At 41.9% G+C, this 27,713-nt stretch overlaps 1 protein-coding gene across 2 annotated transcripts in view; it reads left to right on the top strand.

The window, feature by feature from the left end:
- Positions 1-426: 426 nt before the first annotated feature.
- LOC125464545 (cytosolic arginine sensor for mTORC1 subunit 2) overlaps positions 427-27,713 on the top strand; it is a 180,688-nt gene continuing 153,401 nt past the window's right edge. For both annotated transcript variants that reach the window (XR_009447293.1, XM_048557041.2), the window contains exon 1: positions 427-742. Coding sequence is in view for 1 of the 2 variants with exons in the window: in XM_048557041.2 (XP_048412998.1) it covers positions 453-742 (290 nt within the window). In the remaining variant the exon portion in view is untranslated. The remainder of the gene's footprint in view (positions 743-27,713) is intronic.

Below are 27,713 nucleotides of genomic sequence, written 5' to 3' on the forward strand. Positions count from 1 at the left end.
AATGAGATACGCGGCACCAAAAAGGTTTGGGGAGTGTTCGTTTTAAGAAAAAAGGCTTTTCCAAGATAAAATAACCACTTCAACTACCCAGCTTTATTGAAACAGCAGCGTTTGGCCACAGAAATAAAATGGATTTCCACACTCATTTTCAAACTGGGCAATATGTTGTTGAGCAAAAGATTTTGCACAGTGTATACGGTATTAGTTTAATGTAAAATTTGGGCTATCATCAAGAACGACCTTGCAATTCCGAGGCTTTTGTTTCAACCCTAGCACGACCCCCAAAGGCATTGCAGCCACACCCACTGGGCATGCGCGCTGCTGCTGGACTACAACTCCCAGGGTGCCGGGCACGGCTAAGGCATGCGCGGTGCGGCCCAAGCAGTATGTTGTTTGTTACAGTGTAACCAGCTGGCGGGGCTACAGTGATACTGCTGGGATCATCATTCTGCATGCTGATAGAGTACTGCCTTATCCCACCCAACCTCCTCTCCTTCTCTAATCTCACTGCCTCCTCCTGCTCCTCCCAAGGAACTTTAAAAAAAATTATTTGCAGATCAAGTGGGAATTATATAAGGAAGGGGGCTCTTTGCAAGCTTAGATGGTCCACAAATGAGAAGGAGGAAAAGATGGAGCTGCATATCTTAGAGCACAGGCTGAAAGTAGCAAGTATAGCCAAGGACGGTATCCAGTTGTTTACCCATGGATTAATCAAACTTGCTTTTCTGCCGTCAAAGACGAGGTAAGTGCAACGGGCTGGGGGAGGGGTTGGGGGAAGAAAAAGAACACAAAAGGTAAGAGACACTCTTAGATTGCTGCCTTTAATTTGAAATTGCGCTGGAAGAGAGAGAAAAAAACAAGAGTTGATGTCATTGCTTGGACATTGGGGGCTGAAGGGAAGGTAACTGGCAGCATTAACCTGAACTGTTTCTTTTCAATTAAAAACACTAATCTGGCTACTTAACAGGGCCTAGTGCAACAGTCATTGTCTTGTGGGTTTGACAATGTGATGGGAACACAGCGGGAAAGTGGAGTTAAAATGGAAAATGAGAGCGGGCAAAGACGGAAAGGGGGAGGGTGACGGTGTGTGTTAGAAATGAAAAACGGGGCAAGCGATAGGTGTTTGATTGTGGGAACTGGCGGAGTGCAAGCCACTGTTCTACAGAAGAGGATATTGTGCACAGGGCAATATCCAAAACAGCATTTTGCTCAATGCAGCGCCTGCCGGAGAGCCTTCTTCACTTGGTTTAACAGAGAAAGCCAGCTTCATTGCAATGACACCTGATCGCACACATACATAACCCAGCTCCGGTTGCCTGTGTTATGTAGACGACCTCCCTCCCCCTCAACAAAAAAAATGTTTATTTTTCCGCTTGTAAAAGCAGAAGTCGCGATGAATATTTATACACTGTTTCCATTCGGTGGGTCTTGTTTTCCAGGTTCGCTGAATATTTCGCGATTCCAGCTCAGAGTTTTATCGCCTTTGTTTTAACTGTAGCAGTAGCACGTAGAGCTGTAGGAATCCTATGTCCTTTTTTTTGTTTTTTAAAATAACTTTCAGACATTGCGGATTATTAGCCGCGGTTAAGGAGCAAGTTTCTGTTTATTAGAGATCTTCGCTGTCATAAAATCGGATATTTATCCAAATCGCACTTTCTTCTGTGAACATGCTCGCGGTTTGTTTTTGGAAATACCTTCGATGCATTGATTTCTTTTATGTTGTGTGACTTGCTCTCTGGTCGAGCTCGATCAGCACGCGATTTATCATACTGTTGCGAAAATGCATCTGAAGTTAATTCATCTTCATGACAACCGAGTTCCCCGTGCAGCCGGAAAGTTTAAACTGCACAAATAAACCAGCTTAGCGCCGCGGTGGCTCATCTTGCAGCGAAAGTTTGGAGAAAATATTTTGTTTCGCTCTTTTAGACACTAACATGCTGCATGTTTTTAAAGTTTCCTTTTTTTTCTCTAGCATTGCAGAAATCGTGTCAGTAGTTTGCATGTACGAAAATAAAAACAGTCTGTCAATCCGGCGTTACTGAGCTTTGATTCATTGCAAATAGAAAGCCTGGTTTGTGTTAAGTCTCTTAAAAGGATGCACATTGCAGCTGTAATGCAGCGCAGTACACAGCAGTGCGAATAAAAGGCACTGACTGCACTGAATTTCTGGAGCTGTTTACTTAATCGGTTGAAATAAGCGATATTATTCAGCTCATTAAATATACACTTGTACACTGAATGCTTGATGTTGGTTTGAGAGATAGACCACAGCAGTTGGTCGGAAGAAACCGCGAGGCCATAACTTGGGAGAAGCGTGTGGTTTATGTAAACTTGAGGCGGAAACTCAAGTTTTTTTTAAAAAAGAGAAATGTAATTATAGGAACCAAAGTCGACTGTGTAACAGGAGCAGAACGAATTTCCAGTATGGTGGCAGCACGCAGAGTCATCATGTCTACTGAAAGGCTGTGGAAAAGTACAAGTTGTAGCGCGGCAAGCAAGGGATTGGAGGGTTGCAGTAAATAAGTAGTGGTGGGGGGATTGATTGTAAATCCAGAGGAGGAGCTGAATAATAATAGGATTTTGAAAGCCTGTTTGACTGTGAATGATTTGTAACCCTTGGCAAACGCACTTACAGCTGTGAGGTAAGTATGGTAGTTGGAGTAATAATATCAGAATGTGGAAGTTAACGCAGGCTGCAAAATACCAAAAGAATGAGTTTTGAATTTAACGTTTTATTCTTGCACTGGGTGAGCCACTATGAAACGTCTCCTCAGCTTGGTTGCCTACCTTTAAACTTTTCAGCACAGTTTCAATTGTAATTATATATTGAAAGTGATTGAGAAATATGAGATGTCTTTGGGGAAGCTGTACTTTTATCATTTGAGTTGAAGGAGGTTTATTTTGAGGTAGGACCTAAACAATGTTCAACAGAACAGATGAAAGATGCAGATGCAGTGAAATGCTGGAGGAATAGAAAGGGTCACTGGGTGAAAAGCAAGCAAATACAGAACCTGTATTTACATTGTACGTTTTACCACCCCTGGATGTCCCAAAGCACTTTACAGTCAATGAAATACTTCTGGAGTGTACTCATTGTTAATGTAAGAAATGTGGCAGCCAATTTGCATTTGATACGGGCTCATGGACAGTGATATGCTTACAAGCAGATAATTTGTTTTAATAATGTTTGTTGAGGTATTAGTCACCACATCACCAGTAAGTCCCTGCCGTCATTGTGTCATTGGACACTTCTTTTACGTCCACTTCAGAGAGCAATTTAACAGCTCAGCTGAAAGACAGCACCTTTGAAAGTGCTTGGGGAGGTGGTGATGTTATGGTCATTTCACTGGATTAGTAGTCCAGAATCTCAGGTCAATGTGGACATGGGTTCCAATTTCACTGTGGCATATGATGACGTCTGAATACCAGAAAAATCTGGAATGAAAAAAGGAGTCTAAGTGATAACCGTGACTGTAAGATCTCATCTGGTTCATTCTTTTTCAGGGAACGAAATCTGTCCTTGCCTTGTCTGGCCTATGTGTGACTCCACACACACAGCAACATGCCCTCTGATCAGTTAAGGATGGGCAACAGATTCGGGACTAGTCAGTGATGCCCATGATCTGTGACCACTTCACTAGGGTGACTGCCTTGATTATCTGCAAGCCTGAAGCAAGAAGGCTCCTACTGATCCTTGGCCAGTCTGGGAAATTTCCAAAGTCTAATGACCCACGAGGAAGACAAAGCCCATGCTTATTCATTTACCTGGTACTGTCTGTTACCCGGGGCGCAGAAAGCATGGCAAATCTGGTTACCCTTGCAGTGCCATCTGACATATTGGAGAGGATTTCTGGTTGACAGCCAGCTTGTTTGGCTGCATTATGACAGCACCTTCCCTAGCTGCTAAGTTTGGCGTAGGACAAGAATCCAGAAAGCTTGTGTGTCAGAGGCTCGGATGCCACTGCACTGCCACAAGACCACCTCGGCTGTGGTCAGGAAATTGTTTTGTTTGTTTTACAAGTTGGAGCTGAAATACGTTAGACAAAGCAAAAGTTTGGTGCACTCAAATTGTCCCTAACTCTGAGGTAGGAGGCCTTGCTTCAAGCCCCACCAGGGTTGATTAGAAAATATCTGAAAATGAAGTTTGAATGAAGCCCAAATATGAATGGTTGCAGGGCTCTAGGGGCTGGAGGTAGCTACAGGGTGTTATGCTACGGCTTGAGCTGAAAGTTAAATACTACAAAGAATTGCATATTGGTGAAGGACTTTTCCCAACCTGAGCATGACCTGCAATCTTTAGTGCTTTTCAATTGGAAGTTTCTGATCTCCTGTCAGAAATATGGCAGACAACGTGCTCTCAAAGATAACTTTGTATTAATGACCAGAGGATCTGTTTTCCGGATGTGGATTGAGTGATAAATGTTACCAGAAACTGTGCATATCATCTTTTGCATCTGTATCTTATGCAGAAGACAATACCACCAGCAGTACTCAGTTCTGCACTGGATATTTGTGCTCGAATATCTGCAGGGGGTCTTGAACCCACAACTTTGTGGTTCCAACCCGCGTCTGTTGGCAACTGAAACTTGACTGTTGTTTTGGTCGGAGAGACTCTAAATGCAGTTCCCTGGAGTGGGAGCAGTTTTCTGATACTCTGCCAACAGATTTGAGGGTGGGGCTAGCATATAAGACGCTGTGCATGTCTTACCCACTGCCTCCCTGCCTATTTCTAACCCATTGCTCATTTTATTGACGGTTTAAAAAAAAGACTGTTGCACATATCCTCGGGCCTGTTGAAGCACTTGAGTACGTCATCCCAATCCCCCATTATACCAGCAGCAGGAACAGACCCCAGCCTAGTTGGTAGCACAGTAGATTTTACTGGGCAGGCTGGAGTTGTGCTGTGCAATGCGATCCGGATAACATCCGGGCTTGGCCTGACAACTGGCATGTAATGTTCATGCCACATAAATACCAGGCCTTGACCATCCTTGATAAGAGATAATCTAGCCACTGCCCCTTGACATTAATGGTGTTACCATCAGTGAATGCCCCCAATATCCATATTCTTGGGCTTACCATTGATCAGAAACTCAACTGGATTTACCACTTAAATACAGTTGCTACAAGAGCAGTTCAGAAGCTAGGAATGTTGTGCTAGGAATCACCATTCCTTCAAGTGTCGCTGGATCAAAATCCTGGAATTCTCTTCCTAACAGCATTGCGGGTAAACCCACAGCATATGGACTGCAGCAGCTCAAGAAGGCAGCTCCCCACCACCTTCCCAAGGGCCACTAGCGTCGGGCAATAAATGCTGGCCCAGCCAGCGATGCTCACATTCCGCTGATGAATTTAAAAAGAGGTGGATGGGGAACCTCCTTCAGAAGGCTCTATACCAATCAGATTCATCCTTTCACAAAGTCTAACTTCTTCCTTAGCTCCCCAGTCAGATTGGCTGGTGATTGTTTCATGCAGGACATCCTCCCAAGTGAGGGCAGAAGTTTCATCTCCAGGCAATAAAGGCTTCACTGGCAGCCAATGATGGCAGGAATACATTTCCCATCATTTCTTAGGAGATCTTGCAACCTGACATATCTTGCCCCATACTACAATAGCGCAATAACATGCATTTGACCGTATCTTTGAAAAAAAATCGAAGAGCTTAGAGAGAGATGAAAATACATTATTTTAAGAAAGGATTTTAGTACTGGCATTAGCATCGATGAATCCTCCACGATCAATATCCTGCGATTTACCTTGGAGCAGAAACTGAAACTGTACTCATCATATAAAAACTGTGGCTACACGAGCAGGCCAGAGGCTAGGAATGCTGCAGTGAGTAAAGCACCTTCTGACTCCCCCAAAGTCCATGCACCATCTACAAGGTGCAAGTCAGGAATGAACAGTGTGGAGCTGGAGGAACACAACAGATCAGGCAGCATCAGAGGAGCAGGAGAGTCGACGTTTCGGGTTTACACCCTTCATCCATCCTGATGAAGGGTGTAAACCCAAAATGTCAACTCTCCTGCTCCTGTGATGCTGCCTGATCTATTATGTTCCTCCAGCTCGACACTGTATTGACTCTGACTCCAGCGTCTGCCGTCCTGGCTATCTCCCAAGTCTGGAGTATGATGGAATACTCCACAGTTGCGTGGATGGGTGCAATGCCAATGGCATTCAAGAACTTGATACTACCCAGGACAAAGCAGCCCACTTGATTTGGCACCTTAAATACAAGCATCCACTCCCTCCACCACCATCGCTCAGTAGCAGCAGTGTGTACTGTCTCCAAGATGCATTGCAACTTAGACGGTACCTTCCAAGCCCACAACCATTACCATCTACAAGCTCAAGGGCAGTAGATACATGGGGACACCACCACCTGCAAGTTGCCCTCCAAGCCTACATGATCCAAGATGGCGCCGTCACTGTGTGACGCCTTGCAAGCTCCCTGCAGCAGATCTAACTCTAACATTTCTTATGAATCAAGCCACTTGCCATCCTGATTTGGAAATATATCACTGGTCCTTCAGTGTCTTCAGGTCAAAATCTTGCAATTCCCTCCCTAACAGCATTGTGGGTATACATGGAACTCAACACCACCTTCTGAAGGGCATGTAGCGATGAGCAGTCAATACTGGCTGAGCCAGCCGTGTCCACACCCTACGAATGAATAAAAAAAATCTCAGTGCTTCAATGATGTGAGGTTACAGGAAAGTAAATAATAAGGCAGTGGAAGTGTCTAACTTTTTAATGAAATCTTCGAAAGACAGCAAAGAACTGTGTAGTAAGTGTTTCCACTTGCTGATTCAAAACAGGGCTCTGATGTTTGATGGTACTTCTGATTTGAGTAATTGAATGTGCTTTGTTGGTAATACCATGTACAGAATTGTACCTCTTATAAATATTCTTTGCAGTGGCGAATTTGACTGTTTTGCTCGTTTCTACCACTTTCTTTACAGCCAAATATTGAATGATTTGTCAAGATGTTGTGGCAAAATCCAATTTTAATATATTGTCTGAATTCAGGAGTAGCAGGAAGGCACTCTAGTTCCTCTTTTGATTGTAGCACATTGGGTGACATTACTGTGGTTAGTTGGCAGGTTTCATATCTATAATATAACAGAGGCTTTGCCGACTGTGTTAATTTATTAAGATAAAGTTCACTTCAAGAAAAAGAAGCAGGTGACCTGTTTGTCAGTTTAGGGCGACTGTATGAATAGTTGGATTTTCTTTGCAAAATCTATTTCTGTTGTTTGTTTTTTTGATGAGGAATTTGGGGATAATTATGTTGCTGGCTTGACTTCACTGACTTTAATGATTCTGTTTTTTTTCAAGTAAAGTTTGTCAGATAGTTGCCAAAATTGCATGCAACATTGAGTCCCATTCACCTGTCTGCGCAAATCAGTTTCCTGTCTGTGCAAATCAGTTTCATATCTGAGTAACTCAGCACTCCTTTTTTTTAAATTTTGCACAATTTTGAAAAGAGACTTTTCTCCCATGAGGCTCTGGATTCAGGGCTCAGCAATACTGACAATTATCCTTGCTTTGCATCATGTATCATGAGTATTCTTTGTTCATATGAACATGCAAATCAAGAGCAGAAGTAGACCATTCAATCCTCTGCATTTCAATAAGATCATGACTGATCAGATTGTAACCCTGATCATTTTTTTAACTCCTTGCTTAATATGAATCTGTCAACTTCTGCCTTTAAAATGTATAAAATATAAGAACTCTATCGTTCTCCCTGCAAGGTGGGGAAAGCAAACTGTCCTAATCTCTCTTAAGTGGACAACCGCTGATTTTTGAATCATGTTTCCACATTCTCCCATAAGAGGAGCAATCCTCTCCACATCTACCCTGCCAAGAATCTTCAGGATTTTATAAGTTTTCATCGAGTTGCCTTCTCTTTTCTAAAGTCCAACAGATACAAGCCCAGTCTGTCCAATCTGTACTCATGAAACAACCCACTCGATCCAGGTACTGGTCTTGTAAATTTCTCTGAACTGCCTGCAATGCATTTACATCCTTTTGTATATATGGTTTTCAATACTGTGCACAGCAGTCCAAGTACAGGCTGATCAGTGTGTCGTGTAACTGAAACACAACCTCCCTACTTTTTGTATTGAATTTTCCTCGTGATAAATGCTAACGTTCTGTCAACTTTCCTAACTACTTGGAGTACCTGCATTCTAACCTTTCTAAGCTTCAAAGACAAGGGCACCCAGACCTCTCTGCTTCTCCGAGCTCTGTAATCTCTCACCATTAATACACTGTTAGCCCAGTAACTGAACTGTATCTTCAGGAATTTATTTTTTTTGCCGACATTGTGAGCTACAGGCTGTTCTCATCCCCGTGGCTTTTTTCAGTGGTAGAGTGTTGTGGAAACCGTACCTTCCTTATATTTGTTTTTCAGTGGATCTTTTCTCCTTTAATATAGTGAATTAACATGAAAAACCAGGATGAGAAGTGTTTTGAGATAACAGTGTAGAGCTGGATGAACACAGCAGGCCTGGCAGCATCAGAGATGGACAGGTTGTGGCAGATCAAGGAGGCAGGGATGAGAGTGAGAGTTGGACATAGGATGAGGCGGGTGTGGGGAGATTTTAATACAGGTAAATTCTGTGTTTTCTGGGGGGGAGGATGACAATCGCTTCAAGGTGGCCATCCTCGGAAGAGGCTTTTTGGTGGGGAAGTGTTTGAGTTCATTTAGAAAAGAGTCACTGGACGTGAAGCGTTAACTCTGCTTACTCTCCACAGGTGCTGCCAGACCTGCTGAGTTTCTTCAACAATTCAGGTTTTTGTTGTGTACGAGAAATGCCGTTTTCTGTAATTGCACCTTAAAATATTAAAGTAAACAAGTGCGTGTTGTATTAATGAATGCTAGAGTTTACGTTTTATAAAGTCATATAGATTTTGCTGTTGTGGTATTTGAATATTAACTTCATAATTTTCAGTGCCAGTGCTTCAGACAGCAGACTTATGCAGTCATCACTTTTTTATCTGGGTTTAACAGGGTACCATTGGCATGAGGGAAACAAGTGGAAAATAATTAACTGCTTCTCAACCTTTTTATTGCAGTGATAGTCTTTAAGCTGTATTGCTTTAAAGTTTGCCAGTTTGTTTTAGAAGCTCTTAGAAGCGACAATGCCTTTTTTTTAATACGTTGTTTCCATTGTCATTATTCCCCAGTCAAGGGTATTTAAGCTTGGAAAGATTACATCATCTTGGTCATGCATACATCCTATATTTCAAATGGTTTAACAAAAACTTTATAGGTGCCTAACAAGTTAATCTACATATTTACATTACCGACCATTGCGGGGAAGGTTGCTCGACTCGAAGCGCTAACTGTTTTTCCTCTCCATCAACCCTACTAAACCTGTTTGAGTATTTATAGCAAGTTCTGTTTTTATTTCAAACATTTTGACAAATACTTGATTTTGTCTGTGTAGGGGGGTGAATTAACTCGGTTTGCAACAATACAGTGACAACAACAGCGTGGCTTCAGTTCTCACACCGGCTGAGGTTACTATGAAGGTCCCTCCTTGTCAGCCTCTCCCCTCGCCTGAGGCATTGGTGACCCTCAGATTAAGCTCATCACCAGGTCGTCTCTCTATAATGAACGAGGAGCCCCTATGGTGACTTTACCTTTCTATCATCTGCTTGAATTATGAGCTGCAACGGGCTACACCTCAATATTGTCACTACATTGGAGAAGAAATTAGAATATAAAGATCAGTTCGCTGTCGGCAAGTTAATAAAAAAAAACTTTGTGTGTGGCTCCTTATGCACAATCATATGTATCTATATGACCTAGTAATGCAAAGGTCTTTTAACAGTTCAGTGCTGAGTCAGTGACAACATTGTTGATGGTGGCTGAACTTTGTAAGTGCTGTTTTTAACTTGGGCTGTTGATTTAAAAATGATCTCAGAAAATGTTTGAAAACTTCTCTTGCCCTATTAATCCCCTGCAGCTGCAATACACATGAGCTGATTCCTCAGTTGTGATCAGACCTGGACTTTCACGCAGTGTTGGTCAAAGCTTCACAGTTCCAGGATTGTAGCTTTTTGTTCAATGCTTCCTGAGATTAGAAATGCAAGGCGATGAAATGAAAGAAAGAGTTTGCATTTATATGAGCATCTTTACATGATTTCAGGACGTCCCAAATGCTTCACAGACAATTAAAATGGAACAGTACAGGAACAGGCCTTGCAGCACGCATTGTCTGTGCTGACCATTATTACTGTTGTAATCTAATGAATTGTAGCAGTCGTTTCATGCATAGCAACATCCCACAAACAGCCATTGGATGAATGTTGATCGGGACGTCTCTTTATTTTTCCAATCAAACCAGAGTGCAGAAGAGCCTTATTTCAGATGCTTGTTCAATTTCCTTTTGAAATTATTGATTTTGTTTCTACTTCCATCCACCTCGTGTGCAGCTGGCTCTGGGTTGACACTATTTGCTGCATGAAAGCATTCTTCCTCCTGTCTCTTTTGCATGTCTTGTGCAAATCCTTAAATCTGTGTTCCCCTTTGTCCTTGTACTATTAGCTTAATGAAAACAGTCTTTCCTCATGTACCTGTGATAGAGATGTACAGGAACAGAGCCTTCAGTTCAACTCATTCATTCTGATCAGATGTCCTAAATAAATCTAGTCCCATTTGCCAGCATTTGGTCCATATCCCTCTCAATCCTTCCTGTTCACAAACCCATCCACCTGCCTTTTAAATGGTTGTAATTGTACCAACCTCCAACACCTCCTCTGGAAGATAAAATAATGCAACAGCTTATAAAACAGTAAGCACTACTCCAAGAAATGGAGGAATTCAGTTTCAACTCTGAGAAAACCTCAAATAAGGAGCAGCTTTTACAGCCACAATTTTCTCCTCTCCTCCATCTTGGATTACCCAGAATCCTGTATGATCGTGTGCACTTCTGTCAAATCTAGCCTCACCATATGAGGAGAATAAATCCAGCTGAACCTTTTTCAATAAAACCTCCTTGCACCTTATTTGTTCGTTTGCTTGATTGCTTTCTAAAGTGGGGTCATGGGCCCACAACCTCTTGATTCAGTCAAGATTGCAACCTCCTGAGCCACCTTTCTGAAGAAGGGTCTGTGCCCGAAACGTCGGCTTTCCTGCTGCTCTGATGCTGCTTGGTCTGCTGTGTTCATCCAGCTCTACACCTTGTTATCTCAGATTCTTCAGCATCTGCAGTTCCTACTATCTCGGATACAATATGCAACAAACTGAGTGACTGAAGAATGACCCAGACATGAGGGCAAGGCATTGCATGGGCTTTCGAAATAAAATGATAAATATACATGACACAAACACTGGTGCAGCGACATTTCAGGGGAAAGCAGCAGATGTGAAATTGTTGTGAAGTTTAAACTTATTACATTCTAAATTATGCATCTCAAATTTTAAACACATGCTCTTGTGAAACTAGTAGGAACTGCTGAAGCTGGAGAATTTCAGACAACAAGATGTAGAGTTGGATGAACACAGCAGGTCAGGCAACATCAGAGGAGCAGGAATGCTGACGTTTCATGTCAGGATTCTTCTTCAGAAATGGGGGAGGGGAAGCAGACTCTGAAATAGAGAGGCGGAGGCGGGTGGAAGGTGTCCTCTCCACCTTTCACCTGCCTCCCCCCACCGCCTCCATTTATTTCAGAGTCCTCTTCCCCTCCCCCATATCTGAAGAAGGGCTCTGACACGAAACGTCAGCTTTCCTGCTCCTCTGATGCTGCCTGACCTGCTGTGTTCATCCTACTCTTGTGAAAGTTTATTTTTGAGAATGTAAAAATAAATGGTTGTTGAGCTTGTAGCAGCCACCCCGTTAAAGTCTTCACCCCCATCCACCAGGACCTGTTTCTCAGCAATGGTTACTCCCTGTGTCAGCTTTCGGCTTTGCACAGAGTGCTGCTGTTTTTCTCTTCAAGCCAGTTAGTGAGTGCGTAGGTAGGAGAGAGGGACTTAGTTAATGCTGACTTGAGACAGTGAATGCTGACCCAGTGTAAAACCCTGACAGCCAATTGGCCATAACTATCAGAGCATCGCCCCATGTCTGGGTTTCAGTCATGGACTCTCCTTTGTTTGTTAAAATCTGCTGAGCTACCTCCCATATGGAGTACAGCAAATTCAGAGAGCTTTATTATTTGAATAAGCTCTGTTGCAATAACCATGTTCTGTGGTGATTACATTTTTAATATGGAATGGAGCTGAAGTTTTTTTTTCAAACTGCACCAAAAACATGCTTTGCATGTTTGATACGTAAACGTCCCTTGTGTCAGTGGGCAAGAGTTGCACTGTTCAGTCCAAAAAACTGGAACACAGACCACTCATTGCATTACTGAGGGACAGCCTCACTAATCAAGGTGCCGCCTTTCAGATGAGACATACATCCAAAAGCCGAGCATTTGCAAGGAGAGGATAGTTATGGTTTGAAGACCAATTAAGATCCTTTATCAGAAGACTAGAATGAGGAGAATTTTCATCTTTTCAGAGGGTAGTGAATCTGGAACTCTTTACCACACAGGGCTGCAGAAACTGGGTCATTAAGTGTGTCTATCTTGGCCTTGAACAGATTTTTTTAATCAGTAAGGGAATTGGGAGTTATGGGGGAAAGACACGAATAGGGAGTTGAGCGTTATCAGATCAGCTGTGAATTCATTGGAAGGCAGAGCAGACTCGATGGGCTGAATAGCCCACTTCTGCTCCTCTATTTAGTGGCCTTTGGCTGGCTGGAATTCGCCAGTCACTTTCTAATCTCTGAATGACATTGGGGAACAGGTAGGCTGTCTGGAGACTGCCCTCCAGTGGTAAAGTGTGGAGCCAGCTCTCCAGGTTTTGAGACCCCTCCCTCTCACTACTGCCAGCACCACTTCTTGCTTGGTCACCGCTGTGGATGGTTTTTGTTTTAATTTAAAATTCCTCAAAATGTAGGGCTACTCCATGCCGAGGTGTCTTTTCTCTCTGACCCTGAAAAAAAGATGACAGCTTGATGGGTATTCTGTTGGTTCTCCAGCATTAAGAGTCCACCCAACCTCATTTATTTAGCAAGTGAGCCTGCCCTCTGCTCACTAATTATCCAACGCAGGGGAAAATCTTCACTTTTAACACACCATTCCCCCCTCCCCCATTGGATCCTGACATTGTGGGTTACAAAGCATCTCTGGGAAGATCTTTTTCCCTCTGTGATGGATCTGACAGATCCCTTGCCATTATATTGAAGAAGATGAGGTGAGCTCTCTGCAAGTCTGGTCAATATTTATTCTTCAGTTCACTAAAACAGATTATCAGCCCATTAGCAGTTTTCTGTTTGTGGGGTCTAGCCTTGTATAAATTTAGCTGTTGTGTTTCTTGCAATACAACACTTCTAAAGTACTTAGAGTCATCGACATGTACAGCACAGAAGCAGACCCTATGGGCCAACACATCCATTCCGACTGGATATTCTAAATTAATCTAGTCCCATTTTGCCATATCTCTCTCAACTTTCCTATTCATCTCTCCATCCAGATGCCTTTTAAATGCTGTAATTATACCAGCCTCCACCACTTCCTCTGGGAGTTCATTCCATACACACACCACACTCTGTGTGAAAAAGTTGTCCCTTGGGTTCCTTTTACATCTTTCCCCTCTCACCTTAAATCAATGCTGTCTAATTTTGGACTCCCCTGCCCTCTGGAAAAGACCTTGACTATTCACCCTATCCATGACCTTCATGATTTTATAAACTTCTGTAAGGTCACACCTCAGCCCCCACTGCTCCTGGGAAAATATTCCAAGCCTATTCAGCCTCTCCCTGTAGGTCAAACCGTCCAACCGTGGCAATGCACTTGTAAATATTTTCTGAACCCTTTCAAGTTTCACGACATTTTTCTATAGCGAGGAGACCAGAATTGAATGCAACATTCCAAAAGTGGCCTAACCAATATCCTGTACAGCCGCAACATGATTTCACTGAAGCTTTGGGATACCTCAGATCCTATAAATGTATTTGAAAAAAATATTCACTTGAAGAGATGGGAGTGGGGCAACAATGCAACCAAATAATCACAGACAAAGTAAGTTATTAACTTCCTGAGAGCCTTGGTGCAGCAAACAGTGGTGTAGGGCAAAGAGGAACAGATGTACAGCAATGGTTCAGAAGGGTAAATACCACCACTTCAACAGTCTAAATATGGACAAAACAAAATAAGTTGCTTGAAAACAGTATTCCCAAAGAGGAACCCAACATCTGAGGAAAGGAAAGAAAGGTCAGCACTTCATGGTGAGTTCCATTGTCAGGGTAGTCAGTACCTGAAACATAAATGTCTCTTTCTTTTCTCTGTTAACCGATGCTGACAGATCGAATGTTACGTCTTGCTGGTGTTCTCTGTTTTTCTTCCAGCTTTGCATTAGTCGCAGACATGTTCCTTTGCCGTGACTGTTGTTCTGACAGTAAAGAGCTTGATGTTGGCGATTCAGGTAACAAGAGTTCGGTCATGATATTGTTACAAGTGATGGTAGTGCTGTGAGTAAGTTCTGACTATTCCAGATGCTGACCTGTGGAGCAGCCCTGTGTTAAAACAAAACAGTTTTCACCATAATGTGTAGTTTTGTAATTTTGAAGAGACCTAAATTGGCCACATTGCAAATATTCAATGAATATTGGTCACACACTCTAGCTTGGTTACTCTGTTAGCTCTGTGAGTGTGCTGTGGATGGATGGTTTCCCTGCTCCCTGCTTTTTGCTGAATACATATTAAAATTGAGTTTTTAAAATTCATATTAAGGCATTCTATGCATGTTGTTTGATGTATTTTCTAGCTAACTATTGCTGCCATTACGATATATTCTGAGAGCTCCCTATATGGAAAAGGTGCAAAGGAGATTCACCAGGATGTTGCCAGGGATGGAACATCTTTGCTACAAGGAGAGGCGGGGTACTTTCTTCAGAGCACGGAAGGTTGAGCAGGACCTGTTAGAGAGGTTTCTATGATTGTGAGCCAGGTTGGATAGAAAGCTGCTCTTCCCTGTAATTGTAGGGTTAATAACCCAGGGATATAGCTTTCAGATGAAAGGCAAGAGGTTTAGTGAGGATTTGAGAAAAATGTTTTATACCCAACAGGTAGTAGTGGTCTGGAATGCACTGCCTGTGAGAATGGTTTATGCATGTAACCTCTCAGCTTTAAAAAGTACTTGAATGAGCCCTTGAAGTGCCATAACAGCCAAGGCTATGGGCCTAGTGCAGACTCAGTATATTTTTAGTGGTACAAACTCAATGGATTCTGATACATTAGCCCCTGTAGCATATTCCACAAAGGCTGGGTTTGTGTGTTAACACCGATGGCTTGAAGTTTATTAACAGCAGTAACTATTTACATTCCTCTTAGATCTCAGACCTACACACAGTCTGGGTTTTGTGCTCACTGACTACACCGAGCAAAGACACAGTAACTGCAAACAGACTATTGCTATAGCTACCATTTCTGAAGGTGAGGTGGATCCCTTTATTCTGGAATGCCACCACATGTACTAATATTATCGAACTGTCTTAAACGTGCAAGGCCTGCGATCAATGTAATGATACATCGTGGGTGTCTGGCAAGGCCAGCATTTCTTGTCCCACTCCAAATAACATTTGAGGAGCTGCTTTCTTCTGTTATTAATCTATTAGAACTCTCATGTGTTGCTTTACTGGTCAGTACTTGTAACAATCAGTGTTTAACCATGGAATTGCCATCACTTGTAACAAGTGCAGCCTTGGTTACCAAAGTTGTCAACACTGAGCTCTTTATATTTAGAGCGAAAATCATGGCAAAAAAAACTCCTATCTAACATAACTGGGAAATCACAACAGAAGGCAAGCAGGATGTTTCAGGTACTGACTACCGTGACAGATGTGTTTCCCATGAAGTGTGAAACTTTCTTTTCTCTCTTCAGATGTTGGTATTCTCCTTTTGAAGCACTTCATTTTCAGAATTGCTTTCTGTGCCTTTACACCATTGAAGTGATGGCGTTGATCTTTTTGATCCCTGTAGGAGGGCACTCCAGAAATTTAATCAGCCACAGTGAAGGAATGGTGATAAAGTTCTAATTTTCATTAGTAATTAGTACCCCCTGATATGTTCAACTAATTATGCTATAAGATGCGGCAAATACAATCGCAGTAAAGTGTATAACAGAACTTGATTAATTTTGTATTATAGTAAATAAGTATAAATGTAACATGCGTCCTGACCCAAAATGTCCGCTTTCCTGCCCCTTTGATCCTCCACCTCCATACTGTGTTATCTCTGACTTCCAGCATCGGCAGTTCTTACTATCTTACAACAGGGTTATATCCCAGATTTCCAACTATGGCCATATCCACGTTCCCCCAGATTCACTGCATCATTTGAACACAGACATCTTTGATTTCTGAAGAATAACACATTTCAGGATATTTTTCCTTTCAAGATATCCCAATCCCTCTTTATTTTCCTCCACTGTTTCCACAAAGTGCCTGCTGTTGATAGATTGTTGCTCTTGATTTCCTTGTTCCGAGCCAGTTCTCGTACATACGTTGCAGTCCATGCCTCCTACTTGTGCATAAACCCTCCAGCCGTGTTCACAGCGCAGTGATTGGGGAAGGGATACTCTCTGAAATTAATTGTAACACATCTCTAGTTGCTCAGGTTTCAGTCACATAACTCTGAGGAGCCAGCACTATATAAAACTTGCCCCTTGAGGTCTCGGGGAGTTGGTAAGCTGTTTTCTTAGAAGGTAAGAATGTGCCTATTGTAATTGCTAAGCATTTATTAAATGGTTTGTCATTTGTCACGAGCTGGCTACACCATGATTTTGGACTGGAATCCTATATAGAGTCACTTGTTTATTGAGAGTGCCTTTTCCTTGGCTTTCCCATTGAGATACCATTGTATTCAAATCAGTTGAAAGGTGAATATTATCATATCCTTTTTTGAAATTTAACAAAAGAACACCCATTGAAGCCTGGTTTTGAGTAAACATAACACACCGAGATCAGTGACCCTCAGAAGTTCCACAGAGAATTATCGAGATAGAGATAGCTTATAAGATCAGTCATCAATCCTTTTCCCATTGCTAGCTTTTCACTAATGGTTTAATAGTAATATGATGAGAATATTACTTTGGTAATAAGATTTGTAGCTTCAAGATTCAAATGTCTTCTTTTATACGCTGACTAGTTTATAATTCAATTTAGCTCCTTTGATTAAGGAATGGAATATAAAGATCAAATAACATATTTTGGTGAAATAATTTCCGTGCTAGTTGCCAGTTTTAATGAACAAGAATCAGTCTAAATGTGGGAGGAGGCTGTTAGTCTGCAACAAATTTAGCCATTGCTTTTTAAGTTACAGGATTTGCTAGTATTTAATCTGTCCCCTCTCAACTCATTACGAACAATTTGCTGCACAGAACGTGCTCTTAAAAGGGAGCATGTAGACATGTAGGTTACTATATTATAATGTGGAGCAGGAAGTATTCACACCAAATGTTGGGTGGTAGATCTATGTTTTGTGAGGCTCGTATGGCTCTCCATAATTGTCACTGCCTCCGCTTTGAGGATACTGTTTGGTATTGTTCTACGGCTTCTTGCAGTACCTGCTGAGATATTTATTGTTTATGTGTGAGTTATGATCGTGAAAGGGAGTAAGCTAACAGACAGTGAGCTGTATCACATTGGAACCAATACCTTCCCTTCAGGTGCCAGCACCCAGCAGGAGGTATTGTTAGGAAAGACGAAGCAGAATCTTTGACGGATTTACCCTTTCCTATCTGGAGACGGAACAGAAATGGATTATGAAACTCTTATTGCTAATTCGGCTGAGATTAGTTGAAAGCGCGGACAAGCGGATCAAATCTGAGACATTCCTAGCCTATGTTAACAAAGTGTGGAACACAGCAGGCCAAGCAGCATCTTCGAGGCACAAAAGCTGACCTTTTGGCTTTAGTATTTTAACAAAGCGGTGCCCTGCTCGTTGAGATTTTCCATTGTCTTAAAGCGAAGGAAAACTTTCTTATGCAGTTTGCTTTGGGATTCTAAGCACAAATGTGTTTTGTCACAAGGCATTCCATGCAGCTTTCAATATTTATAGGGCTCCAATCAACTTTCTTTCAAAAACTCTGAAAATAAAAAGTCAAGTTGAATTCTGGTTTGTAAATGCCATTTTTCTGGTTAATGTTAAATAAGTATTACGGGTATTACAACTATGAGTTGTTTATAACAATCTAGAAATATGTCACCCTGTTATAAATAATAGCACGTGGACAATGTTGGAACTAATTCTCTCGTACATTTTGTGAAGTCTATTCTGCTGTGGTGTGGAGGCCTGCTCTGTGTTGACTGATTGGTTGAATGCCTCAGGTTAAATTCAGAGTGTTTGGGATTATGTGATCATGTTGCTTGCACATTTGATGAATGAGGCAAGATTTTGCATAGTCCAGTGACTGCTTATGAGATAGTCATTTCTTTTCATTCTGAGGAAGCACAAATAACTCCAACATTAAAATTAAAAACATTTTGATTAGAGTGATGAAGAAAGCAGTGTGTAATATGTGTATATGCATGTGAGAGCTGAAAAGCAGTTAATTTCAAACTTAGGAACTGTTTGCTGAATTAGCTCATTGCGTGATACAATAATTATACAAGCACTGAGTGTAATAAAAATAAAATACAGCAATACTGACATTTTGAAATAAAACCAGGAACGTTTGATGTCCTCGGCAGGTTAACCAGTATCTGTGGAGAGAGAGAGAGACAGGTAATGTTTCAGGTAGAATATGACTTCTTCTAGAACCGAATCACATCTATGTTGCAGAGAAGATAATTCAACAAGATTCATTTTCCACTGACAGTAAATGCCCATATGTGAGTCATTAATTGAGGAACACTGGATTTTGACTGCTGATCTTTAAGATTAGATTAGATTCCCTACAGTGTGGAAACAGGCCCTTCGGCCCAACAAGTCCACACCGCTCCTTGAAACATCACACCCAGACCCATCTCCCTATAACCCACACACCCCTGAACACTACAGGCAATTTAGCATGGCCGATCCACCTAGCCTACACATCTTTGGACTGTGGACCCGGAGGAAACCTGCGCAGACACGGGGAGAATGTGCAAACTCCACACAGGCAGTTGCTGAGGCTGGAATCGAACCCGGGTCCCTAGCGCTGTGAGGCTGCATTGCTAACCACTGAGCCACCATGCCGCCCGTTTTTATTCATATGTCCCCTCCAGTTACACATACAAATTATGGTCACTTGGATAAGATATCAGAGGACTTCTGAATGTTCTTATAATCCAATCTTATGTTCTTACCAGACAAGTCTGATCCCAGACAGGAAACTGGCTCGGTCGATCATATTGGGATTTGGTTTTGGTTTTGGTTTGAACAAAACTGTTTCTCACTGAAAAATTAGCATGCAATGCTGTAGATTTTGATTTAACAATTAGAAAGAAATATACTATAAAAGAAATAAAAGGTAAAATTGAACAAACCAGACCAACTGCTAATACAAGTTAAATATCCTTTATCTGGAAGCTTTGGGACCAGTGGTTTTTCGGAAATCGGATAATTTTGGTTTTTATATACAGCCTAATTACCATAAGCATTACTCTTGATTTCACACTACTTTTATCACCTTCACTGCTGAAGGCATTGTAGCCTGGTAGGCACTGATAACGTTCCCATGCCCTATAATGCTGTAGTTTTGTCTCCAAATTACCTCCTTTTAAGAATAGTCCCAGACATTGGATCTTTAATCTCCTTGAGTTTGCCTATTTGATGAGCACACGTCCAAAAATATCTTCGGTTTTTAGGTCTTTTCAGCCTTTGTATCTGTGGATCGAGGATACCCGGCTTCAGAGATTTCTGAGCACGCTGCAAAAGTATGATCCCATTAGTCCCAAAACACTCTTCTTTCATAAAAAGAAATGAACTGGCTTTTGCGTAGCAGCCAAACCTTGGTAGGATATCCAAAAAAAAACACTCATACAATATTCACATCAAAGACCCTGTATCTAAAACCTTGGTAATTTTAATTCATTTGTGATTTCAGCTTTTCAACTGGAACTGCAGATACCTTCTTTGTGGAATTATCATGCACCTGAGCTTTAATGTACTCAACTTTATAACCTCTTCATGGTGCCATCCCAACATTTCTGATCTGGGATTAACAGTAACACTAACACCTCACTGACACATCTGCAGTTCTTTGTTTTTGTGAGATCCAGGAGACTTGCTGAGAGAATAAAGCAACAAGATTCCACTCTAGGTCACATATATATCTTTCCCTTCTCAAGGGCTCTGATCTATACAGGCAACCTATTCCAAGGAGACTAGACAGCTGGCCACCTATTTCCAGGAAGACTTACTGAGTAAATGTCTGAGATTCTTCTTGAGGTATAAGGTGGCAGGCTTTCCCAGTATAAGGGCTGCCAACAAACTGAAAGTCAGCAGCTCTTCAGTGTTTCATGGTGTCACTGGGGAGATGATAACTAGTATAAAAATGAAGTGAAACCTCTTCACAATTCTGGATGAGACTGCTAAATCTCAGTTACAATCATGCCAATGAGCAACAAAGTTTAACTTAAAATAGACTAAATGTGAGATCCAGGGACAAAGCAGAAATTGCTGGAGAAACTCAACATGTCTGGCAGCCTCTGTGGAGAGAAAACAGGGTTAACATTTTGAGTCCAGTGACCCTTCAGAACCGACTCAATGTTAACTGTGCTTCCTGTCCACAGCTGCTGCCACACCTACTGAGTTTCTCCAGCAATTTCTGTTTTGGTCCTGATCTGCAGTTCTTTGTTTTATTTTGTGAGCTACAGGAGACTTGCTGAGAGAACAAAGCAACAAGATTCCACAGTTTTCAACAAACAACATTAAAATATCAGATATAACATGAGAAAGATAATACAACCTACAATGCAACTTCTTTCTAATCCCTGTACGTAAGGTAAACATGGTAAGAGACTGTGATCAAACAGCCCACAAATAACATCAAACAGCAAATGCATTCATGACAGATCCCACACGTTTCCGAGCAGTTCCTCCCAGATGCTAATGCCACTTTCGGTTCTTAAATCTCATTAAACTTCACAAAAGATCACAATTCTTCACTTTGCCGATCTGATCTTGAAATTCTTTCTCGTACACCACTCCACGTTGGACTGACTTAATAATTGCTCCTATTCTGGTCAAAGACTTTCTTCCCTGGGTTTACTTCCTCAGACTCCAGAAACTGTGCACCCTCACAGGCACAGCTGCAGCGAGCTTCGCTGCCTCAGTACTCCCCTAGATTTTTTCTGAGCTGTAAACTTACTTGGTGTCATCCAGTAATACTGCTTTGTAGGCTTTTCAACTCCACTCTGCTCAGCTGTTAATGGCTCAGGGCTTCCTCTGAGCTCCTGCAGCTCCCAGAGGTTAGCTGAGACCAGTTTTGTAATTTGCATAAAAACAGTTCAGTTTGGCAATAGAGTTAAACAAGGAGCTCCGGTTTCTCCGAGGGTTTTCTCCAACTGCCTGTAAGTTTTGATCTTCTCGACATTGACCACCGCACTGTCCTGTGTGACCTATTGAAAATTTTGCATTAAGCCCCTCCTCTGTTGTTGGGCAGAATTGAATGCTGTTAACATCTTGTAAGAATTCAGTGTAGCACCTTTTTGGTTACATTCTGTCTGGATGCTGGAAATGGATTTTATTGCATTTTGCAATTGAATGACAGCCCCAACCAGAAGACTCGTGGCAGAAAGGAGAGTGGGAGATGTAGAGAATGTAGCAATGGAAGGGAGAGAAAAACAGAGGAGGAATTAACAAAGAGTAATAGTAGTCAAGATACAGTAATCCTTTTATTGAGACATAGAAATTATTATTGAAAGATATAACCGAGCTATAATTGGTGCATTATATGGGGAAGAATTTGTGACAGGACTAAACATGAGGAGTTGAAGAACATTGGGTGCTCTTGATTTTGTGAGCTATTTGCTAGTCCAGTTTACAAATCTATCTCATTCCTGCACTTATAAGTATTTATTCTGTTCTGCTGTGTTCCATGCAATTGGAAATTTACAGAAGCATGTTTCAACATCCGTGGTGAAAATATGAGAAATCATTACGCCTTTCAATATTGTCCCCAAAAGAGTTAAGTAAATTGAAATTGAAAGCCCTCAGTCATTTTCTTTTGACACGTTCTTTGAATCCCATCTGCAATGAATAGAATTTTGTTCAGATTCTGTACTTTCCTGTGTGCTGCATCCCTCAACCTGCACGCTCCTTTATGAAGGGTAGCATAATGTATGACTGTTATTTGCGCAAGTAGCAGCAAGTTAAAAGCATGAATAGTGTGAAACCATGTACATCCAGAAAATCTACCACTGTTGTTTTTCTGAAAGAAAGAGCTACGCAAGCTGAAATATTTTCTAAGCGAGCACTGCAAAGGGAACATTGTTCGCAAATGGACAGATACTTCTGTCCTCACTCAATGGGAATGAATTTTATATCTAACTGCCCAATTGCTGAAGTTATACAACTGATCATTCTGAAATATTACTGCTGTGGAAATGCTTGCAAAGTAACCACCAGCTTCTGCTTAATTTTTGAGTTCGGTTTCATTTGTTTTTGATTCTTTCCAATTCACTTTACAAGTAGCTATGTGATTCTGCAATTGTTTTATTCAAATGGAAAAGTCCTGGAAATAGTTCTACAAATGCACGAAAGACCTGTCAGCACCTACAAAAGTCAACACATCTGTTTGATGACACCCATCATCAGAATTGGTAAAAATTGGATCTCAATTTGAAATGTAGGCCCAGATCCTGATTTATTTGTTAGTGTTTTCCCTTTAAAGTTCAGATTTTCAATATGACAGGTACATTCATTTCCAATTGTTAGATTTTTTTTACTTTTTATTTTCTTCCGGGACCCTCCCTCTGTAGTAAGGAATTCTGCCTTTCTATCAACCTGGAAGCTTACAGCCTTGCTGATGTGCCAGAGGAAAGCCCAGCCCTGTTAAGTCAGCAAGCCACACAGTGGGATAACTTGCCTGTCCCTGCAACTAATGTTCCAAGCACATCGCCCCTTTAATAGGCCTCTCTCATCTTTGCCTGCCTCTCAGGTGGACAACCAAACAAACAGCACCCATCCAGAACCTCCATGTGTTCAGTTGGAATCTGGGACTAGAAGTCAGTGCCTGATCTTGGAATGTAGTTGTAGTAGTTTTCTCTGGCCTATTGTGTGAGCAGCTTGAAGAATACTGGATTGTCTCGAGCCACATCAACCTGGGGGATAGAGCCGTAGATGTGGAAGAACCATGTGACCAGGAAAAATGAAAGCCATCAAAAGGATTCCGTTTTGTAAATAAATTGAGATTGAAGTGCATGAGATTACCAGTGAGAGGGCATCTTGTAATTTCCTGGCTATAAGACACTGATAACATTTCTGAATTACAGGTGGAAACACAGGAACATAGGAGCAGGAGTGGGCAATTTGGCCCCTCTAGCCTGCCCCAGCATTCATTATGAACATGGCTGGTCACTGAGTTCAATATGCAAATCCCAGCACCAACCCCACCCCCCACCATGCCCCTTGATCCCTTAAGCCACAAGAGCTATATTCACTCCTTCTTGAAAACACGTTATGTTTTGTGGTCAGCCACTTTCTGTGCTGATGACTTACCATACTCTGGGTGAAGAAATTTCTCCTCATCGCAGTCCTAAAAGATTTATCTCTTTTATCCTTAAAATATGATCCATGGTTCTGGGCTCCCCCACCATAACGAGCATCCATTGATCCTCTCTCCTCTCTCCCATTGTCATAGAATCCCTACCATGTGGAAACAGGCCAATCAGCCCAGTGATTCCACACCAACCCTCTGAAGAGTATCCTGTGCAGTCCCACTCCCTTACCCGATCCCTGCAACCCTGCATTCACCATGGTTCTCCCACCTAGCCTGGACATCATCGGACAATTTAGAATGGCCAGTCTACCCAACTTGCGCATCTTTGGACGGTGGGAAGAAACCAGAGCACCCAGAGGAAATCCAGGCAGACATGGGGAGTGTGCGAAGTCCACACACAAGTCCATCCAAGGCTGGAATCAAAACTGGGTCCCTGGCATGTGGGGTAGCAGTGCTAACCACTGAGCCATCATACTGGCCTTTGAACTGGCCTATCGAAAATTTGCATTAAACCCCTCCTCTTTTGCTGGGCAGAATCGAATGTCATTAATGTCTTGTAACAATTCAATGTAGCATCTTTGGGACTGAAGGTTACATTCTCACTAGATGCTGGAAATGGATCTCATTGCACTTTGCATTTGAATGGGTGCCCTGGACTAAAAGACTGCTGTCAGAAAGGAGAGTGGGAGACATAGAGAAGCCGTTGTAGAGGAGAGAAAAAGACAGGCGAAATTAACAAAGAATAATAGTCATCAAGATAACCATGACACAGAAATTAATATTGAAAAGAGACCGGAATATCCTTCCTGCTACTAACCTGTCTAGAACTGTTCGAATTTTACAGATTTTAGTGCGATCTCCCCTTTGTCTTCTAAACTCCAGCGAATTCAATCCTAATTGATGCAGTCTCTCCTCATATATGTCAATCCTGCCATCCTAGAAATCGATTCAGTAAATCTTCGCCGCACTCCTTCTATAGCAGCAACAATCGTTTGTCCAGATAAAGAGACCAAAAACTGCATACAGTGTTCGCAGCATGGCCTCTGCAGTGCCCTCTATAACAGCAGCAAGACATCCCCTTGTTCCTATACTTGAATCCTCTCGCTATGAAGGCCATAATACAGTTTGCCTTCTTTGCTGCCTGCTGCAGTGACTTTTTTGAAAGCCTTCTGAAAGTCCAAATAAACCACACCCACTGGCGCCCCCGATGAACTCTACTGGTTACATCCTCAAAGAATTCCAGTTGATTTGTGACACATGACTTCGCTGTCTCTGATTCTGCCACTGTTTTCTAAGTTCCCTGCTATAAAATCCTTGATAGTGGTTCAAGCATCTTCATTATTGCCAACATCAGACTCGTTGTTCTATAGTTCCCTGTTTTGCCTCTGTCTCCCAATTTAAATACTACAGTTAATTTAGTGACCCCCTCATCTATAGGAATTGTTCCAGAGTTTAAGGAACCTCGGAAGATGATCACCAATGTATCCATTATTTCTAGTGCCACTTCCTTAAGTACCTTGGAATGTAGATTATCAGGCCCTGGGAATTTATCGGCCCTCAATCCCATCAATTTCTCCAACACAGCTTCTCTACTAATACAGATTTTTTTTTCAGCTTTCATCAATCTTTTTCTCTTTACATACATTTACATAACTTTGATAGTCAATTTGCTATGTTCTCCACAAGCTTACTTTCATACTCTTTTCCCATTTCTTAATCCAATCCTCCTCCTTTGTTGACTTCTAAATTGTTCCCAATCCTCAGATTTTGCCAATTTGTGTGCTTCTTTGTTGTATCTAATACTACCTCTAATTTCCCTTGTAAGACATGGGTTGGCCACTACTCACTTTGCACCTTTGCACCAGAAAGGAATGAACAATTTTTGTCGTCCACCAAATCATTCTTTGAATGTTTGCCATTGCTTATGCACTGTTGTTCCTTTCAGTAACATTTCCCCATCTACCATAGCCAACTCAGGACTCACCATCACAGTTTTCCCATATTAAGATTCAGGACCCTTGCCTCAGAATCAACTGCCTCACCCTGCATCTTGATGAAAAATTCTATTACATTATGGTTGCTCATCCCCAAGGGATCTCTCACAACATTTACTGCTTTCTCATTGCACAGCACCCTACCTAAGAAACAAGGGTGTTCTTGGAGAAATGTATACAGTGATACTCCCAAGTTTGGGAAAAATGCAGGATATCTGAAAAACATAGAAAAATAAAAATGCTGCAAAGCCATATTAAGCATGAATTAAAAACATTACATTTCTGGAATGACTCATCACAAATAAGGAGAAATGTGACTTTCTGGCTGCAGCGTTGTTTTGGCAGAAGAGAATAATCAAGCTATTTGTAGATCACTCTAATGCCGTATCTGTCCTGAAATTATTTGTGGATGTAAAAGGTGCAAGTGCCAGAATGTGAGATGTTGTGTTCCATAACACTGTAAATACTGATATTTTGCAAAAAAAGTAGTTTTGCTCCAGTGAGTCAGACAGTTTTCTGGAACTGAGTCAGCAGAGTCTGCAATTGATTGGCTTCATTCCCAGCTCTGTCCTGAGTTAGCTCATCTCTGCTGGGGAGGAAGTTATGTAACTGGCAGCAGTGTGCCTGATTAAAGGAGGGGAAAATCAACTCAATTTTCTGGATTCTCTTGCTTTTCCGTCGTAATTCAGATGAGACCCGGGTAAGTGTCTTAACTGATTTTTTTATAGGAGTGCTCCTACCCACTCCTCCTCATGAGGAATCTGCTTATTACCTCATCCCTTGTGCACAAATGTGGATGTTATGTGAAAATAGGTTCAAGGTCAGGCTTGATGCTTTTCACATGCACTACATGAAGAATGGCCATTTAGATTAGATACCGTAGTGATGTATGTGTCTGCTGAGGTGCACCTCTTCAAGAGATAGCACCTTGTGCAAGGAAGGAGAAAAATACGGGTGAAACTTATTTTGAGGGGACTGTGAGTTGGATGTTTTGATTGAGCAACTATTACTATGAGGATGCTTTTATGTGGAAGCTCTCGGTTTTAGCTAACCTGATGCCTGATCTTCAAAGTCCACAATAGCACTGTAGAAATCTTGTATCAGTTGTCTTCTTCTTTTTCAATTGTCCTTGTATTTTTTTTTAGCACAGTTTATCTTCATTACTGAGTGACTTTTCAGACAACTTCAGAACGTATTAAGAATCACCCTTGAATTATGAGAGTGGAGTGATCCATTGGCAGTACCACATTCTTCAGGAATGTCCTCAAAGGATCCCTGAAGAGTCCACACAAGCTTATGAGAGTCCCTGGTTTGTGACTTGTCGAAATGGTGAGGCTTAATTAATGAAAGGCACCAAGTACGTTGTGCATTGCTGACATAGTCTCTCCAAGCTGAAGCTGAGCATTTGACGAAGTGCACAAACCTCCAAACAAGCTATCTGTTCTCTTCCCCGACACCACGCACCTACCCCCCCCCCCCCCCCCCCCCCACACACACACACACACACACACACACACACACACACACACACACACACACACACACAGTGTGTGACTCAGTTTTGGACTTATCACCCTTTTCTGAACCCGTTGAACCAGTATGGCGACAGGTCATTGTCAGTCCTGGGGATCTGCCAAAGGAGAAGGAGCAGGTCTGTGAAATGAGGCAGTGGTGGGATCTCCAATCTGAACAACTTTAGTCAACCATTTGGAGCTTTTTGCACCAATCTGCCAGATTTCATGGAGTAATTTGAATTTGTAAATTGCTTGGGACTGGAGGAGGTTATTAAGATAGGGAAGGCCATGGCCATAAATGGATTTAAAAATAAGCACAAGAGCTTGAAATTTAATGTGTTGTACACATTACATTTAATGTAATGCTGGGTGTAAAACTTGATCAGTGTAGCGAATGCTGTTGAGTAATTAGAACTTGGGAGATGAAGAGGATGCAGGCAACTGTGATTTGAATGGGACTGGAATTTATAAAGGGCTGAGGTCTCTAGGTCAGGAAAG

Source organism: Stegostoma tigrinum, chromosome 27 (genome assembly GCF_030684315.1).
Source record: "Stegostoma tigrinum isolate sSteTig4 chromosome 27, sSteTig4.hap1, whole genome shotgun sequence".
Lineage (NCBI taxonomy): Eukaryota > Metazoa > Chordata > Chondrichthyes > Orectolobiformes > Stegostomatidae > Stegostoma > Stegostoma tigrinum.